General features: G+C 36.6%; 1 protein-coding gene across 1 annotated transcript in view; it reads right to left on the bottom strand.

Annotated features, from left to right (window-relative positions):
• LOC124381801 (target of Nesh-SH3) overlaps window positions 1-14461 on the bottom strand; it is a 39068-nt gene extending 24607 nt beyond the window's left edge. The window contains 14 exon segments of the mRNA XM_046843670.1: window positions 790-873; window positions 950-995; window positions 1099-1142; window positions 3510-3590; window positions 3682-3727; window positions 3856-3911; window positions 6899-6943; window positions 7034-7079; window positions 7192-7241; window positions 8468-8643; window positions 10248-10380; window positions 10545-10613; window positions 10702-10881; window positions 14166-14461. Coding sequence (XP_046699626.1) covers window positions 790-873; window positions 950-995; window positions 1099-1142; window positions 3510-3590; window positions 3682-3727; window positions 3856-3911; window positions 6899-6943; window positions 7034-7079; window positions 7192-7241; window positions 8468-8643; window positions 10248-10380; window positions 10545-10613; window positions 10702-10881; window positions 14166-14235 — 1126 coding nt within the window. The 5' untranslated portion in view covers window positions 14236-14461.
• Between the last annotated feature and the right edge of the window lie 4752 nt (window positions 14462-19213).

Below are 19213 nucleotides of genomic sequence, written 5' to 3'. Positions count from 1 at the left end.
TGGTGTATTTCTCATGTATAGAAGGAAGTATTGGATATACTCCATAGACAATGAATTTGTTATTTTATTATAATGTAGCTACTTTTATTGCCTATTTTCACCTAAAACATACTTTAAGCATAGTTTATAAGTAAGTAAATACAAATGTGTACCAGCCTGAGATAACCAACTAGTTAATCGGTTTTAAGATAAAAAAAGGTTTTGACTAAATTGGGGGTTTCTTTCTGCTTAGAACTTTGACATTTGTTTATTTTTAAGAAACTACAAATATACCTGTACAATTTCATGTGCAGGAAAATATTTCACCATGTGAGTTGCTTCCCGCTTTACTATAACAATAACTGTTGTTATGCACAATTTATCAGCCCTCATTACACTACAAGCATTGATGGAATAGAAATAATATAGGGATACAGAAAAGTGCTAAAAGTGGACCATTTGCATGTATAATTGCAAACTGAACAGACTGGGCAGATTGGCCAGAGTCTCAAAGACCATATTAATTAATCAGTGCTCGTAATCGATGCTTGCCTGATGCAATTGCACCAGTATTACATACTTCTTCAGAAACAGTATCATTGTCAATGCTGTGTGTAGATAAATACATTACTATAGATAAAACCTTCTTGGGATTTTATAAGAAAGTAACACAGGTGGAGACATGCAGACAAGTGGAAAAATACAGGATATTTTTTTTTTTTTTTAAATCATGATATCATGAAATCTATGATAAATTCACAGGCATTTAGGACAATTAGAAATACAAACAGTCAATTAAATTGTCCTTACCTTCATTCACCCTCTGTGTAGAAGTGGGTGATTGGTGTGTGGGGGTCGAGGCTGGGCTTTGGGTTTGCATCACAATGGGCAGAACTTTAGAGTGAAAAATTGAATTAGATTTTTCATAAATGTTAAGTTTTTTTTTTTTTTATAAATAGAGAAAACTAACGAGGCACTGAGGGAGAGAAATCTTGAGGGCTTTCTGTGCTGGGTGCCTATAGGAGAGAGATATCTGGATTACGAAAGTAAATCAGAAAGACATAAAAATGAAATATAGGTTGAGATACCAAAAGCATGTTATATATAGCCAAGGCTTACCTCCGCCTTTATAAATATCTCAGGTTTTAGAGGTTTATGAATGTCTAAAAGTAAGAAAAGAGAATCAGTACATATTGTGCCAATAGGCAGTTTTGTGCACGTGTTTGAGGCATCATGCACTTCTGGTACAATAAAGCAGTGCTGTAAGGAAACAGTTAATGATATAAAGATGAATTAGGGACTATTTGAAGCTTAGATTAACATCAAACAAGCAATTTTTATTAAAGATGTGTGGCATCACCTGGCCTTGGTAAAGCAGTGAGGATGCAGTGCTTATACATGGAAGAAGAGTTAGCCTGATAAATAGTGTGTGCATTTTTTTTACAATTAAAAAAAAACAGTGCATCTGTTTCTAATTCAATTATTAAATAAGTTAGATTTAATTTTTTTCATATTTCGTTATAGGTTGCTACTGTACAGCAAATCATCAGTCTCCATACACCCCTGTCCTCTACATTTGCCTCTTTCAAAACAACTACCTGCATGTCTTCCCTCACCACATCCATAAACCTCCACCTTGGCCTTCCTCTTTTGCTCCTTCCTGGTGGCTCCATCCTCAGCATTCTCCTACTGATATACCCCATGTCTCTCCTCTACACATGTCCAAACCATCTCAATCTCGCCTCTCTCACTGTGTCCCGAAAAAAACTTACTTTGTCCTACATCCCTCTAATAAACTCATTTCTAATCCTGTCCATCGTCATCAATCCCAACGAAAACCTTAACATCTTCAGCTCTGCTACCTCCAGCTCCACATCCTATCTTCTAGACAAAGTCACTGTCTCTAAACCATACAACATCACAGGTCTCACCACAGTCCTATAAACTTTCCCTTTCACTCTTGCAGATACTCTTTTATCACAAATCACTCCTGCCTGCACTCTTTTCTTCACTTCTCTAACACACTCTCCATTACTTTGCACTGTTGACCCTAGGTACCAAAACTCCTCCACCTTCTCCACCCCTTCTCCCTGCAACCGCACCACTCCACTTCCCTCCCTCTTATTCACACACATGTACTCTGTCTTACTCCTACTGACTTTCAGGCTCCTCTCCAGGCTCTTCTCAACCTGCTCCCTACTCTCACCACAAATCACAATATCATCCGCAAGGATAATATATTGATAACCATGGATCCCTGTCTGACCTCGTTCGTCAACCTGTCTATCACCACTGCAAACAGTAAAGGGCTCATAGGGCTCAGACATCTGGGAATGTCACTTAAAGGTTTGACATTAATATTAAGAAAGCATAAATATATTTTACTAAAACAATATGGCAATTTTTTTTTGTGAATTTCCATTCTTGCCAATAATTTCTGATATCCAACCCACCCAACAGACTACTGTCAGAGTGACTTGGATGGATACAACTGAGAAGTTGAGGGTAAGAAGCCTTGCTCAAGGACCCAGCAGTGTCAGTGTCATGATGGTGGTGCACCATTTATTCATCCAAATCATTCATGACTCTTAAACTATTCACTGCATGTTGTACTGTGTATGATGGTTATTATTGAAGTGAAATATAATATGAATTTGTGTTTGAATTCAACTGAATCCTCTAATGCAGCGGTCCCCAAATCTTTTTGCACCACGGACCGGATTAATGTCAGACAATATTTTCACAGCCCGGCCTTTAAGGCGTGGCAGATAAATGCAACTAAATAAAAGGATACGACCGGCATAAAAACTGGTATATTCTAAATATAATAATAAACGTGAATCTACTGTGTTGTTTTTTGTTTATTTTGCTATCTTGTGGGTTTTAATTTAGCGGTAATGTATTATGTGTTAGCGGCTGGAGCAGCCCCTTTAAGAAGGTAGTGGATGTTGGTAAGACATGTGACTGAGGCAAACATCTTCACATGCAACAAGAGTGAGTCATAGACAGATGTGGGGGAGAGAATCTGGTAATTTTCCGAAATAAAACATGGTTCAGAATCAGATAATAAAGAAACAATGTAAGTTATGTATTCTTTTTGTGCGGCCCGGTACCAATTGACCCACGGACCCGTGCCGGTCCACGGCCTGGGGGTTGGAGACCACTGCTCTAATGGAAAGGAGCATATAGGAATATATGGCTATACCACAGCAGGGTACCATAAAGGAATGATGGACAAATAGTGTATCCAGCACAGTAGCATTGTTGGGAATTTTTTACGCACTATAAGATAGAATATACACAGTATGAACTTAATTGTAGGTGTAACCCTTTTCCACTGTGGGCCTGGTTGGCAGACTGACTGAACTATTAAAAAAACCTTTGTAGGTCTTTATGTGAAAGCAAGACAGGTGCAGATAAAAGGAGAAGATGTGTGAAAATTCAGAAAAGAATGTCTTAGGTGGTCTATGAAAAAATACACAGATGCTCAAGAAAGCAGTAATAAAAACATCAATTGTAATTCTCATTACCTTGAGTTACTCTTGGAATGGGAGGGGGAGCTGGGGGTCCGTGGAGGTAAGCTGGTCTGCTCTGAGTCACAGTGTATAGAACTGCAGAATAGAGTCCATCACTATGTATCACATGTTCAATAAACATTATTTTTTTAATTATTTTGTTAATGACTTAAAAAAAAAATCTTACCAGGCAGTGAGGGGGAGGAAGCTTGAGGGCTTTCAGTGTTGAGCTTCTGTAAGGAGAGAAAAGTCTAGACTTACGAAGAAAAACAGAAAGGAGAGAGAGAGAAAGAGAAAGCCAAACGAAAGAAACATAGAGAAAGGTGGAAAATAACTTTTTTTCTGCATATGATAGTCTTACCATAGGTCTTGGAAACTTCTTAGGCTTCACTGGTTTATGAATGGCCATATCTTTTGCTGAGAAAAGAATAATTTGTCATTAAGAATTTTACCTTTTATCAATTCGAAATGATTCGAGAAATCTGATCTGAAAAAAAGGATTTTATCTCGTTTATCACCGTTTTAATTTATGAATCAGTGCAGTCAGCAGCAGTGACATTAAAGTGTAAAAAATATAAATATATACATAAATGTTAAATGTATATAAATATTCATCATAATATCTTGAATATGACATATTCAAGATTCTGCACTGTCTCAGTTTTTAATATGAGTGAATATGTGATACTGACCATGTTGTGATTTTCCTCATGCCTAATCTCTTCAACAGAAGCATTTGTTCAGATGGATTTGATCTTAAAACGGATCATAAGATTTGGCACAAAAGTGAGGAGTCCATGCCAGCTCGAGAGCACACTGTCAAAATGTGGAATATCCAATAGTAAGAAACTAACTCTGAAATTCATGTGAACACATTTTACTTTTTACCCAGGCTGTTGTCTAATTTTTAAGATGATAAAAAAAAGGGAAGCATTTTCACTAGTGGCCTCAGACTTTTGGAGTTCACTGTGTTGCCTTTTAAATAATTAATGTGAAAAACTATAAAACTAAAAACCAGTGAAAGGAAAATATGTCTCCTTGTTCCATCTGTTCACAATGAGAAATCAAAAGAAGTTCAAATCTGTAAAACAAAAAAAAAACTAAACTTGGATCTGAATAAAGTAGGAAAAGATCAATCAGTTCGGAACAAGGCTGCTTTCATTCGTATTCAACCCCCTAGGTTCTCCGGAAAGTACAGATAAAAAGATCTAATTTCTGGGTTCTATTTTCTGAACCCAATCTACTGTAGTTGAACTTTAATGGGAGAAAGAGAGCTACAGGGAGTGGTAGCTTAGTGATTAAGATGTTGATGTTAAGATGCTCTTCAGCAAAACCCTACATCCTCAATTACTTAGTTGCATGAATGAGATAAATGTCCTCCAGTATGACAAAAATCTAAATTTTAATGTAACAGAAGGAAAAAAAAATTAGTGAAATCTAAGGAAGTATGGTCATTTCTGTAGAAAAATGTATAATTCCCAATTTAATTATTGGATTCATATTATATTGAATTATTCCATAATTTAGGAAATGGGTGTAACATTATATCTAAGCAGTTGAACATCCTAACAAGCAGATTGTTGGCTCAATAATGACATAGCCAAAGCTGCATCATACTGCCTAAGCATTAATTAGATTAAGATCTTCCTCCTACTACATCCGTGTAATTATTATGTCAAAGTAAATAATGGATGGAGAAAAAGAAGAAAAGTGGGACTTCTGTTTGGACCACTGAACAAAATCAAGAGAACTAAAACTTGATCTACAGGTTTAATTTTATTGGGAAAAATTGCCATCCTACACAATCTTTCAACTATACAGTATTTTCCCATCACAAAGTATCATGATATTCTTCCATAGCTTTATCGATAAAGATTGTAAAGGGGCTGCAGTGAGAGTGAATGTATGTAAGAGGAGAGAATTTATCTGCCAGGCTCAAACCTTTTCCCGTTTCCTAGCATGATGATGGGGGTTGCAGAAGAGCAAAGTTGTTCACTGCCACCAGGAAGAGGCTGGATGAGCTTGGCATTATTTTATATGAAAACACCTGGCTGTCAGGATGGTAATCTGACTTTGAAATTTGGAAAACCTACTTAAGAAGATGTAAAGTGGATATAAAATTTCTGCACTGTGCTGTTTAAATAGCAGATTAAAATATATAATTACAAACTTGAACGTGATATAGCAATAGTGGTGTAACAACTGATACATTTCAGGTTAAAGAAAAGAAAAAGAAAAGAACCTGTACCCTCATCACACAAGTGGGTACATAAGTATAACTTAATACTTTTTACAGCATCGTTTGCTTGGAATACAAACTCTAATAACTTGCTTTTGATTTGCCAATTTTATTACACTTCAGATCTATCCAATTTTAAGGTTGATCTCCTGTGCACAGTCCTCTTTTATTCCACAGTATTTTTTTAGTATAATTTTCATCTGTGTTTTAACTGGGCCATTCCAAAAAACGTAATCTTTGTTTTCTGGAACCATTCGATTGTTGACTTGGATTTGTGCTTCGGCTTGTTATTGTGCTGGAAGGGGAATATATTTTTTTCATCTTCAGCTGTTTAAGAAAAGCATGAATGTTTTGTGCCAAAGTAAACTGGCATTTAGGGCTATCCATGGTTTGCAATATCTAAGGGCCCAAGACATGATGCTGCCACCACCATTCTTCACAATGAATATGGATATGATGACCTTACAGTTTTTAGTATTATGCCTAAAAAGTTCTAACTTGATCTTTTTATCAGATCATAATACATTTTGTCACATTAATATTTTATTTAGAAACAGCTTCTGTCTATCCACCCTAACTCCCATAGCTTGGACATGTGAAGAATACAAGATGTTGTCATTTACAGGGAGTGAGCTGTACTTGCCAAATATTCTTGCAGCTATTTTAATGTTGCCATAAGGCTCTTGGCAGCCTCCAAAAGGCTTTGGTGTTTCTTTTTTTTTTTCTTCCTAAAACATTTAAATTTTTTTTTTACTTGGATTTTGTTGGTGAATATATCACAGTAATGGTGGAAAAAAGTCTGACATGGCTCATTTTTTTTATTTTTTACCTCACAAAAACCCATGCGTGCAATAGTTTTTTATTTATCCACTGCATATCTTGTAGATGTTAGCAGATGTTTCTTTTAATATTTTTCTTAACTGTGCTAAAATCACGAGTATGTGTGTGTATGTGTTTGTATGTGTGTGTGTGTGTGTGTGTGTGTGTGTGTGTGTGTGTGTGTGTGTGTGTGTGTGTGTGTGTGTGTGAGGGGGCAGCGGTTGTGTATTTATATATGAACTGTGTGCATGCTCATGTTGAAAACCAAATTAAACATAGAACAGAAACTAGAGAAGAGAATCAGTAATAAAACAGCTAAAAAAAAAGCCATTATGGTTCTTATTACCTTGAAGGAAGGAAGCTGAACTGACCGGCGCCACACTGGACACACCTGTGGAGTAAAGCGAATTACAGTGGATCAGATATTTGACAATTGTGATCATTTCTCCTAATGTTTTTATGAATGGAGAAAATATCTTACCAGGCACAGATGGGGAGGATGCTTGAGGGCTTTCAGTGATGGGTTTCTGCAGAAGAAAGAAGTCTAGACTTACATATAAAAGCAGGAAAGAAAGGAGAGACAAAAGAAAGAAACACAGAGAGAGGTGGAAAATAACTTACTGATTATGATAGACTTACCATAGACTTCAGAATGTTCTCAGGCACCACTGGTTTATTAATGTCTCTGTCTTTGATGAGAAAAAGAAAAAAGTGTCACTGGGTTATGTAAAATCTTTTAACATTAAGTCTTATTGAATTGAAAAATCATTGCATTCAGTAACAGGTGAAAAAAAGAAATTGTAGTGTATTGGGTTTCATAGTGTAGATTCCCATTAAATGCTTCATATAACAAACTCAAATGTTTTATATTTAGATTTATTATCCCACACATTTTTTTGTATCCGTATGAGGTTTGCAGATTGTTTAAGACATTGTAAATTTTAATTGAAAAATGTATTCTGTTGATGTTTGCTGGTGGACTTGGATTTGGCTTAAGCTTCAGGTGCAAGGTATAATCACAGTCACAAATTACAAATACTGAATATTCTAAATGAACAGTTTTATAACCTAAATGACTGTATAAGACTGTAGAAAGAACATTACTTATAATCTTACATTCCAGTGCTCATGTTAGTTCTCACTCTCCAGTGTTCTGTATTGTTTAAAGACGATAATCACACTCTTGATATCACCCAAATGAGGATGGTTTCCCCTTTTGAGTCTGGTTCCTCTCAAGGTTTCTTCCTCATGCTATCTAAGGAAGTTTTTCTTTGCCACGGTCGCCACGGCTGCTCATCAGGGATAAATACACACCATTCACCTTAACTGTTGATTTCTGTAAAGCTGCTTTGAGACAATGTTTGTTGTGAAAAGTGCTATAGAAATAAACTTGACATGACTTGACTTTAATGTGGCTGTTAAAGTGATTTAAATGAGGCTGCATTATTTCTGTTTGGGGACCAGCTGAACATGGTGAAAAAATATTAGAAACTGGTATCACAGATACAAACAAAAATAATAACTGCACCGATAACAGAGAATAATTATAAACAAGTGTGATGTAGCACAGTCAGAAAAACAGTCATGAGAAACAGTACACACATTGCTGACAGTAATAACATTTCTACTTTAGGCCATATCTGAAATGGGTCAATATCCAAATACTGATAAACATATACAGATGTAGATACAGACACAGGCATTGTATTAGACCAGAACTTTGTTATTAATATATATAATAAATTGTTTAAAAAAAAAAAAAAAAATGAAAAAAGAAAGAAAATAAGAGACAAGTTTGTTCTGTTCAATTTAAAAACCATGCCAGATTTAAAGCTCTTAACTGTATGCATTCAGTTTGTGAGTCTGATAAAGTCATTTGCATGTGAATTTTTTTATGCTTTTGTTGCTGACATACCCGCTGTGTTGTGGGTTATTGGAGGGCTCCAGACTCCATTCTCAGATACTGCTCGGACCCCAAACTCATAAGGTGTTTCTGGTTTGAGTTGGTCAATAACTGTAACAGTGGTGGGACATGTCTGATAACTCCACTTCTTTCTGGGCTCCTTCTCCCTGTATCGCACAGTGTAGTGACTAGAGATTCAGAGAAGACAAAGTTAGTCTGTCATTCAGTCACTGTAGTGATAAACTAGCGATTAACCTGAATGTGAAAGACATATTATACAAACCCGATACTAAAAAAAGTTAGGATACTGTACAAATTGTGAATAAAAACAGAATGCACTCAATTTACTCAGAATACAACATAGATGACATATCAAATGTATAAACTGAGAAAATGCATCATTTTAAGGGGGAAAAAAAGTTAATTTTAAATTTCATGGCATCAACACATCTAAAAAAAAATTGGGACAAGGCCATGTTTACCACTGTGTGGCATCCCCTCTTCTTTTTATAACAGTCTGCAAACGTCTGGGGAAAATTGCTAAACATCTGCTAAAGTTTAGGTATAGGAATGTTGTCCCATTCTTCTATAGAGTTTTAGCCGGCAACGGCGAAGGGCACGGTGGATTGTGTTCACCGACAATGTTTTCCTGAAGTATTCCTAAACCCATGTTGTGATTTCAATTACAGTAGCATTCCTGTATGTGATGCAGTGTCGTCTAAGGGCCCGAAGATCACGGGCATCCAGTATGGTTTTCCGGCCTTGACCCTTACGCACAGAGATTGTTCCAGATTCTCGGAATCTTTGGATGATATTATGCACTGTAGATGATGATACCTTCAAACTCTTTTCAATTTTTCTCTGAGAAACTCATTTCTGATATTGCTCCACTATTTATCGCTGCAGCATTGGGGGAATTGGTGATCCTCTGCCCATCTTGACTTCTGAGAGACACTGCCACTCTGAGAGGCTCTTTTTATACCCAATCATGTTGCTAATTGAACTAATAAGTTGCAAATTGGTTCTCCAGCTGTTCCTTATATGTACATTTAACTTTTCCGGCATCTTATTGCTACCTGTCCCAACTTTTTTGGAATGTGTAGCTCTCATGAAATCCAAAATGAGCCAATATTTGGCACGACATTTCAAAATGTCTCACTTTCAACATTTGAAATGTTATCTATATTCTATTGTGAATAAAATATAAATTTATGAGATTTGTAAATTATTGCTTTTCTTTTTTATTCACAATTTGTACAGTGTCCCAACGTTTTTGGAATCTGGTTTGTACTTGAAATTATGTGGTAGATGTAAAAAATCTGATGTTCACACTGATTTTAATTGTTTAAGCAATTGAACTAAAGTTGATCTTTTACTGACTTTCTGTCTTTCTTTTTTTTTTGGTTGTACTCGGCAGCAAAACGTTCAGATTGGTTAAACAGAGCAGACTGACGCAAAGCTTTCCACCAGCTTGAGCAAAGGGAAGAAAGATTTTGTGTGTGTGTGTGTGTGTGTGTGTGTGTGTGTGTGTGTGTGTGTGTGTGTGTGTAGCTCTGCACCTGCAATATCTACTATAGAGACATATCACATTCCAAAGCTTTTCATGTCTGTATTCCTGGCTGTTCAACAATGTGAGTAGACAGAGCAGGACTGTGTGAGACAATTCTGATAGTCTTGGCTCATTTTTACTGGTCCTGCTCCATGTTTTCTGACCAAACATTTGGCGGGATGTCAGTGTTCTCTTCTAACACTGCGAAAGCAGACAGACACAAAAACAAACACACAGTCTTACCCATCATCAATACAGTCATCCAGGTTGGTTTCAGTGGAAAGGGTATTTAGCAGTGTGCCCCAGGACAGCATAACTGAGGTCGGTGTCACAGATCCAATCACCAGATGCAAAGGTTTTTTTAAACTTTGGTTCCCTATAGAGGAAGGATCGATCAGGACATCCACTTTATTCACGTGAATGCAATTTAACTAATGGTGTTGAACAGCTTAATGCTTGGAGGAAGTTTGCAACACCCTATGTGTGGACTACAACACTATGTCTTTAACATTTCCATATATTTGTAGTAGTATTGTTTACCTGCACATTCTTTCTTTACTTTATCCCCTTTGACTGGCTGTACTGCAACTAGATATTTTGGCTCAGCATCTAAAAGAGTGAAACAAAAAGTAAGAGTGAGGCAGACAGAGGTCATAAAAAAAGACAAAGAATTTGGAAACTTTTTTTTTTTTTTTACCAATTTCAGTTTCATATGGTTCCCCATCCTCAGGGAGTGGCATGAACTGTTTAGAGAACAGGTCTCTGCCATAACCCAGGATGTAGCCCTCTAGCTTGGTGTCCATGTCTGGTTGCAGGAACTTCAACGTGATGGTGTCTCCAATTGCACTGATCCGAACCTTAGTGGTCTCTCTGCGCACTGGGTATTCGATACAAAACAAACATTACATAAATAACAGGAATAAAGAAACAATTTTGTTTTGATTAAGCTATTGGCCTTCTCTATGGAAGAATATGGTTCAATATGACATCAAATCTTTTGAAAAAGCCAAAACCTACAGGACATTAATTGATTTTGATTTTGGTTGGGTATTTACAGTATCATAGAACAATGTGTTTTTATTCTATTGCCACAGAGAGAAATATTCTAATATACCAGTAAATTGATTGTTCCCACAAGAGCATATTTGGTCATGGGTTTTATAAGATATTTTAATGGTTTACAGTTTGCTAGAAATTTCAACACGGCTTGTGGATCAGACCTTCCACAGTTTAATGCCAGGTTTATATCTATCCAACAACTACATGGCCAGTTCCACCAAAACAACCATTAAACAAACCAGTCATGTGAATCTGAACCACAGACACTTAGAAACATAAAACACAAGTCTTAAACATAACACAGATCGCAGTAAACACAGAAGAAAATAAATGTTTTAGAAATGGATTTGAAGCTAAGCTTTGTGGTCAGCATTTATTACTCGGTTGATGAAACTGTGGGTGTTACTGCAGGAAAAACGTTGCTGTGTGTCTGAGAATAGGAAACTCCTTGCAGCTCCAAAACAAGCAAATTGGCTTTTCGTTAGTTCAGGGCTGGCTCGGCTCATCTCCGGGCATCTCCTAAAACATTAGTCAGGGCTGGATTATCCTGTCAGCAGGTGCACTGGAGAGATGCCTCAGTAATGAAATATGTGCATGTTGAACTTGACAGAATTTAAAATGTCAAACTGTACATTATGTGTAAACTTATGCATATAGCAACCATGGTTATGTTTAATACCATAGGCCTGAATGGCAATCTTGCTTCTAGATAACCTTCATGTCATAAAAAGTACGTAAAAGCATGCATTATTGACAAATTATTTCAGTAAGCTTTACCCTTAACTACACATTATTGCTTTTTTTGGTATATTTTGAATCATCATTTATTTCCTGAAGCATAATGTTAATTCATGAATCCACATTTAGACATTTCTTTAAATTGTGTAATGATGCATGAAATATAAAAAGGTTCTTTTTATTACTGATAATATTTTTATCATCTGTTTTCTCAGTTTCTCAGAAAATAGGGTTTTTCTTCCATGTGGATCTTTCAAAAAATCCATGCTGATTTCTAAACCATTATAAGAAAAACTTTTTAATAAAACCAGATTTTTTAATAAAAAAAATCACTGGCAGTGTTATTACAATAAAACCAAACAAAAATAGAGGGTTTCCTCGAGGTGCAATCTTGTACATACTGTATCTAATAGTCTGTTGCCACATTTGCATGCTCTAATATATTTTAGCCATGATAACTCTCAGAATGAAGATAGCGGAGAGTTTATTTTTGGGAATGGAGTGTAAATATTCTTGTTATTTTTTATTTTATTTTTTTTTTAATTCAGATTAGATTTGAACTGCTCTGTTAATCCTGTTCAAGAGAAGTGATGTTAAGAATCATGCTGAAAAAGGTGATGTAAGGTTGATCTCTGTGGTAGATCCAGATTGGAGAATAGTATACTGGCTGTGGTGCTGCGGAGGGAGAGGGTGAATAGGAAAAAAAATGTATGACATGGTATGACAATCCTGAATATTAGTACATTGGCGGAGTGAGTGAAACTATTTAAATATTGTCCAGATATTGAATATAAATTTCCATGTCAGGATCAGTGTACTAATAATAAAATCAGGTGGCACAGCAAATTATTTAAGGCTCAGTGGTATTAAATAAATGAACAGACATTTTTATTATAGGTGTAGGAACAAGTAATAAGAAAATCAGCTACACTTCCATCTGGTTTCAGTAATCAGCACTACAGTCTTACAGCCTGAGTCAGCCAATAATGCTTAGATATGCTACATGTTCACAATCAGCTTCCAGTGCTGTATGACATTTTGGACATTTAGCAGTAAATAATTTAATAAAAGATCTTAGTATGCAAAAGTGAGACTTGTAGTGCATTTCCCACTGTGATTCACTGCATTTGCACTTGAAAGTGAAAGTGGATTTTATTGGGACGAAAGCTTTCAGATTGAATATTAGAGACTCATGAAAGATAAATGGAAGCTCTCCATGAACTATCCATGTTGTCATCGTTTGGATTACGATTTGGTGTATGAGATGGGGAACAGCATATGTTTCAAATCATTTTAATAAATAATTTTAAAGAAATTGGTCAGAATTTCACTTCTGCAGTTCTCATCCTGAAAGCGACCACTCCCATCAGCCCATGATTTTTATTACGCATGTTTTTATGTGTTTTAGTGCAAGCTTAGAGACTTTCTGTTTATTTTCTATTCTTTCGAGACCATCAAGCAAAGACTCTCAGATTTCCTAAAACTGTGCCATATAGCTAAGGCCTAATCTTAATCTGTGGTTAAATTCGCTCATTGAGTCAGGCAATTATGTAATGGAGTAATTTAGAGAAAAAAAACGCTTCAGGATGATGCAAAAGTGTTCAGGCTGCAAGGTCTTTCCAAGGGCAAAAGTAGAATGTTTGTCACCAAGACCAGAAAAGCCAATATTACAATACAATACAATACACTCTCTATTTTACTTTTACACCAGACCATTTTGGTTTAAGATGATGACCAGAGTCTCCTCACATTTCCACACACCTTCCCAAGAAAATCATACACACTTCTATTACCGATTACTGTTGTGGATTGAAGTGACATCCAAAAGTAATCAGTTCCATTTTGCAGCGACTAATGACCAAATTAAGGCTAACAATAACATCATGTTAAGTTCATAATTTTTTTCATTTTGAACAGGCACTCGTTACCAATCTGATAAGCTAAATTCATTTAATTTGATGTCATGCTTGTTTCTGCTGCATGCTTGAATCCATTTGCACACAAGAGACAAAAACTGAGCCAAACTAAGCAAATCAAAGAACAAAGTACACAAATTCATGCCAGAACCTGAGGTATTGGATTTCAATCAATATAAAGCCATAAATAGCATTACCAGAATTGTACCAGAAAGTCGTGCTCTTGTACGATAAGATTTACCATTAACTAAAATCTAAATATTGGCAGATGAATTATTATCACTCATGCATAACTATGCGTTTCTTGTCTCTCACCTGTAGTGCTGCATAAAGCAACAAATCATAAGCTCACCCCAGCTTCAGTTTTTTCCAGCTATATTTTTAAAACAGTCTGTTTCTGCAATCACATACAGTAATTATCAACCGTTAAAAGCACAATGTACTATACCTCTGGATGCACAGGTGAGGTTGGGGAGCAGGACCTCGCTGAGGATGAGAAGGAACAGGTAGACTGACATGCTGTTCCCTGCTGTTCTCAGGGGGTTACTATAGCTCAGTGTTATCCACCGTCGGCTGCTCTGATTGTTCTTCAGCAAACTTCTGCTCAGCTCTGAGGTTCGGCTCACACCCACTTTCACTTTAATGTAACTAAGTGTTCACACGTGTGCCTGAGAGTGAGCATATATTCATGTGTGTGAAAGGGCTGTGCATAGTATGGCAGGAGTTTGAGAGGTTCTGGTTTGTGACCAGACCATCTCTAGTGGACAGGCTGGGGGGAGGTAACCTCTGATGTCACACATGTTGTCAAAGTTTGACATGACTCTCTCTCTGTTTTTCTCTCTCTCTCTCTCCCTCTCTCTCGTTCACACACCCTCTTTCTCTCTCTTCATTCTCGCTCTTCAAACCATGAGGATTTATTTTTTATTAATGAAGAACATCACATTTCAAACATACAATCATAGTTTTTTTTTTTTACATATTGCAAAATAAATTGTAGAATGTATTACTGACATTCTCTCACTGTATCCTCATTAGTTCTCACTATTTGACATAAAGGATCATTGCTGTTTTACCACTGACCAATGGCTGACTACTGACAACACACTTACGCATCATCAGTAAGCACTTAATCCTGGCTGGGATCACACTGTATCTGTATCAGGAAAACTGGGAATAATTTAGGAACACACCCCAGATGGGATACCAGTCTATTACAGGGAACACACACATTGATAAAGTAATTCACATCTTGGAGCAATTTGGAGCCACCAATTCACCTACTGGCCATGTGTCTGAAATATGGAGGGGAACCAGAGGTTTCAGAGGAAACACATGTGGAGAGCATTTCAAATTCTATAGAGATAGTTACCTAAGCAAAGGATTGAACCACAGACCTGGGAACTGTGAAGCAATGTAGTGCATATACTGGGGTCATTCATCATTAATTTGTGAATTGGCTCACCAATTTATTAACTCACATATAATCTCATCACCAATTTACTTGTTGACTAATCCACACATTAGCGCTTTGGTCCTCCACATTGGTCCTCCACACCTTCTGTCATCTATTAACACAATATTTTAACATACTGAGTCTATTAGCTAATAAAAGTAAATGTAACCACTTTGCCTAGTCATTTTCTTAATGACCATTAATTCAATATTTATCTCATCAGTTACTTCCTACGTTATCTTAAAGTTTTTTGTTTTGTTTTATAATATGGCTTATTATGACGTAATGAAGAGAGGAATTCCTGGTATGGGCACTTCTAGCAGAAGAGCGTGTGCATGCAGCAACCAGAGCGAGAGCAAGCCACACCAATTAACGTGCTTCATTCGGTTACGGAAGTCATCAGGAGCATGGCACAAGCTTTGATCGAGAAGAATGTCTCCAAAGAAGTGAGTTTTTGGATTTGAGGGAAGGAGAACCGTGTTCAGTACTTACCATATAAACACTTCCTGCTGGGGTGGTTGTTGCTGTTGTTGCTCTTGATGTTCAATTTCAGACTCTTTTTGTTAGCCATGGTTCATTTAAGAAGAACTCCGCCTAGGGCAAGTCTCCAGGAGCTCGACTGTTTCCAGAGAGAATCATAAAGCTGTATCCTACTTTTATAAATCTGATTAAAATAAAGACTCTTCGGAAAAATTTGGGATGCAATACAACTCTATAAGAACTCAAGATTAACATGAGATTGGCCCGAAACTGGGTGTGTTATGTTTCCTTTAATAATTACACACCATTTTATACACATCATTTGTTTAACTTAGTGATGAAAAATATTTTATTGAACTATGTGTTTATTCTTTTTCTTCTAAACTTAGTGGTTCTTTTTAGTTAAAACTCTAACTTATTTCAGTTGAATTTTCAGTGGAGCTTTATAATCTGTTTATGGTCTGTTCAGAAAGAATTGTGTGACTAAATTGGTGACACACGTTGTTTGTACTTAACACCCAATTATCCAGGTATTTATTTGGATTGGAAAGGATAAAAAGTTTGGCAAATATAGAAGAGTAATTGTTTCATTAAACCAGCAATATAAAGTTTTTATCAGCTCAAATTAATCAGTTTTACAGATCATTATTATTGAAACTTAAATAATAAATTGACCATAACTAATAAGTTTACCCTGCAGGTGATTTGTGCACAGAGAACAACAATATTATTATTATATTAATATTAATATTATTATTATTATTATTATTATTATTATTATTATTATTATTATTACTATTATTATTATTATTATTATTAATTTAAAAAAATTTTATAATTATAAATCATATATAAAAAGTTTATTCTAATAACATTATATTCAGAATCATATTTGTGTAAATAGGGCATCTAATGATCTAATGTGGGAAATTATGGTTTAAGACACTATTATTCACCTACATTCAATTTCTCTGACTTTGTAGCCAGATTTCAGTTTTTTCAATCCAGAGTAACAATTGAAATAATATTCTGTTCTATAACTAACTCTGTAATAGCAGGTTTAATAATGTATCTCAGACATTCAGCAAAAAGCTTTTCAAAAATCACAGAGATTCCCAGAAGCAGCATTAAGATGATCTTAACAGGTAAAGCAAGTGTTCAGTGTGATGCTCACTCTTCCAAATTAGCAATGATTATTGATGCTTTAAAGAACCTCAGCCAGGAAAGATTTTCAATTGTTCTTCAGAATGACATGCAATTCAATTTGGACACACTGTTTTTAAAGAAATGTAGGGTTGTCTGTAAAAACCCACCCACCAATCAGCAAACCATTTCTGAGAACAATGGGAAATGTTTCTTCAATTATTTCAGAGCACAACACTTCTGCTCTTTATACTACTTCATCACATCATATATTATCTTATGTCTTCTGCCAAACAGCTGATTTATAAGCTTATTAGCTTTGAAGATTTTCCCAATTCCAGAGCCTTAAGTTAGGTTGACACAATACAGCAACTCACATCGACAAAATGTCCAGAGACAATACCGATTTCAGTGAGTTCTGGGAACATAAACCACAGTGACTGATTAAATGTGGGTGTCCAACATTGCAACAAAGTTTAAGTTTATGAAAATATGGAGAAACTTGGTGCAGTGATTACCAATGGGTTTGAAGACAGTAGACTATGATAGAATATGACAGAGCACATGTAACAGTCAGACACTTTTTGTGTAGATGTCACAAACATCATCTTGTATATATAAATTAATGCATTCAGAAAGTATTCAGGCCATTTTCAGTTTTTTTTATGTTGCCGCCTGATACTTACAATCATTCAAATTGATGATTTTTTTCATTAATCTAGTAATCAAAGTGAAAACAGAATTGTAGAAATGTCTGGAACTTGTTTTTTATTTAAAAAAAAAAACCTTAAATATCACATGTAGATATGTATTTAGTCCATTTGCCAAATCTCTTTAAAATGTGCCCAGGTGCCTCCCATTTCTTTTGCTGAGATATTGCTACGACGTTTCAACACCTTGACTGGAGTCTACCGGTGGAAAGGTTTAAAGATTGGACATGATTTGGAAAGGCATAAACCTCTCTATGGAGGGTGACAATTTATATGAGCAAAATACAGAGGTATTCCCCTTGAAATCCTGTTCCACAGTCCTCAGGACGTTCCTACATACAACAACCCTGTGCACACAGCCAAGACAACACAGGAGTGGCGTAGGGACAACTACGTGAATGTCCTAGAGTGGCCCAGGCAGAGCCCTGATTGAGTACTGTTGAACTCAAGAGACCGGAAAGTGGCAGTCCACATATGGTCCCCATCCAACCTGACCCAGCTTGAAAGGATTTGCCATGAAGAATGGCAGAAGATGAAGAATGGCAGAAGATCCCTAAATCCAGATAACGCCACAATTCCCTTTGCGCAGCACTCACACCATCACTATTCTTATAAAAGGATTTTACAGTGAATGCTTGTTTCACACCATTCCACTGCTCCATTATATCTAATGGAAAGGGGTTCTAAATGAGGTTCCAAACAAATGTTGACAGCTCAAATTTCCTGTTTCCCTGCATCATTCTGTGTATATACAGTAGTAGTATATACAAAGTTACACACTGTTGCTGGTAGTTTGGCTCATTCCTCCATGCAGATCTCCTCTAGAGCAGTGATGTTTTGGGGCTGTCGCTGGGCAACACAGATTTTCAACTCCCTCCAAAGATTTTCTATGGGATTGAGATCTGGAGACTGGCTAGGCCACTCTAGGACCTTGAAATGCTTCTTACAAAGCCACTCCTTTGTTGTTTGGGATCATTGTCATGCTGAAAGACCCAGCCACGTTTCATCTTCAATGCCCTTGCTGTCCTAGAAGGAGGTTTTCACTCAAAATCTCACGATACATGGCCCCATTCATTTTTTATTTTCTTTACACAGATCAGTCGTCCTGGTCCCTTGGCAGAAAAACAGCCCCAAAGCATGATGTTTCCACCCCCATGCTTCACAGTAGGTATGGTGTTCTTTGGATGCAACTCAGCATTCTTTCTCCTCCAAACACGACAAGTTGAGTTTTTACCAAAAAGTTCTATTTTGGTTTCATCTGACCATATGACATTCTCCCAATCCTCTTCTGGACCGTACATGTACTGGCTTAAGCAGGGGGACACGTCTGGCACTGCAGGATTTGAGTCCCTGGTGGCATAGTGTGTTACTGATGGTAGCCTTTGTTACTTTGGTCCCAGCTCTCTGCAGGTCATTCACTAGGTCCCCCCGTGTGGTTCTGGGATTTTTGCTCACCGTTCTTGTGATCATTTTGACCCCACGGGGTGAGATCTTGTGTGGAGCCCCAGCTCGAGGGAGATTATCAGCGGCCTTGTATGTCTTCCATTTTTTAATAATTGCTCCCACAGTTGATTTTGTCACACCCAGCTGCTTACCTATTGCAGATATTTTCTTCCCAGCCTGGTGCAGGAATACAATTTTGTTTCTGGTGTTCTTTGACAGCTCTTTGGTCTTGGCCATAGTGGAGTTTGGAGTCTGACTGTTTGAGGT

This window comes from Silurus meridionalis, chromosome 3, assembly GCF_014805685.1.
Source record: "Silurus meridionalis isolate SWU-2019-XX chromosome 3, ASM1480568v1, whole genome shotgun sequence".
NCBI classification, from domain to species: domain Eukaryota; kingdom Metazoa; phylum Chordata; class Actinopteri; order Siluriformes; family Siluridae; genus Silurus; species Silurus meridionalis.
The sequence above is the reverse complement of the archived record's forward strand: the minus strand, read 5'-3'. Positions and strand labels throughout refer to the sequence as shown.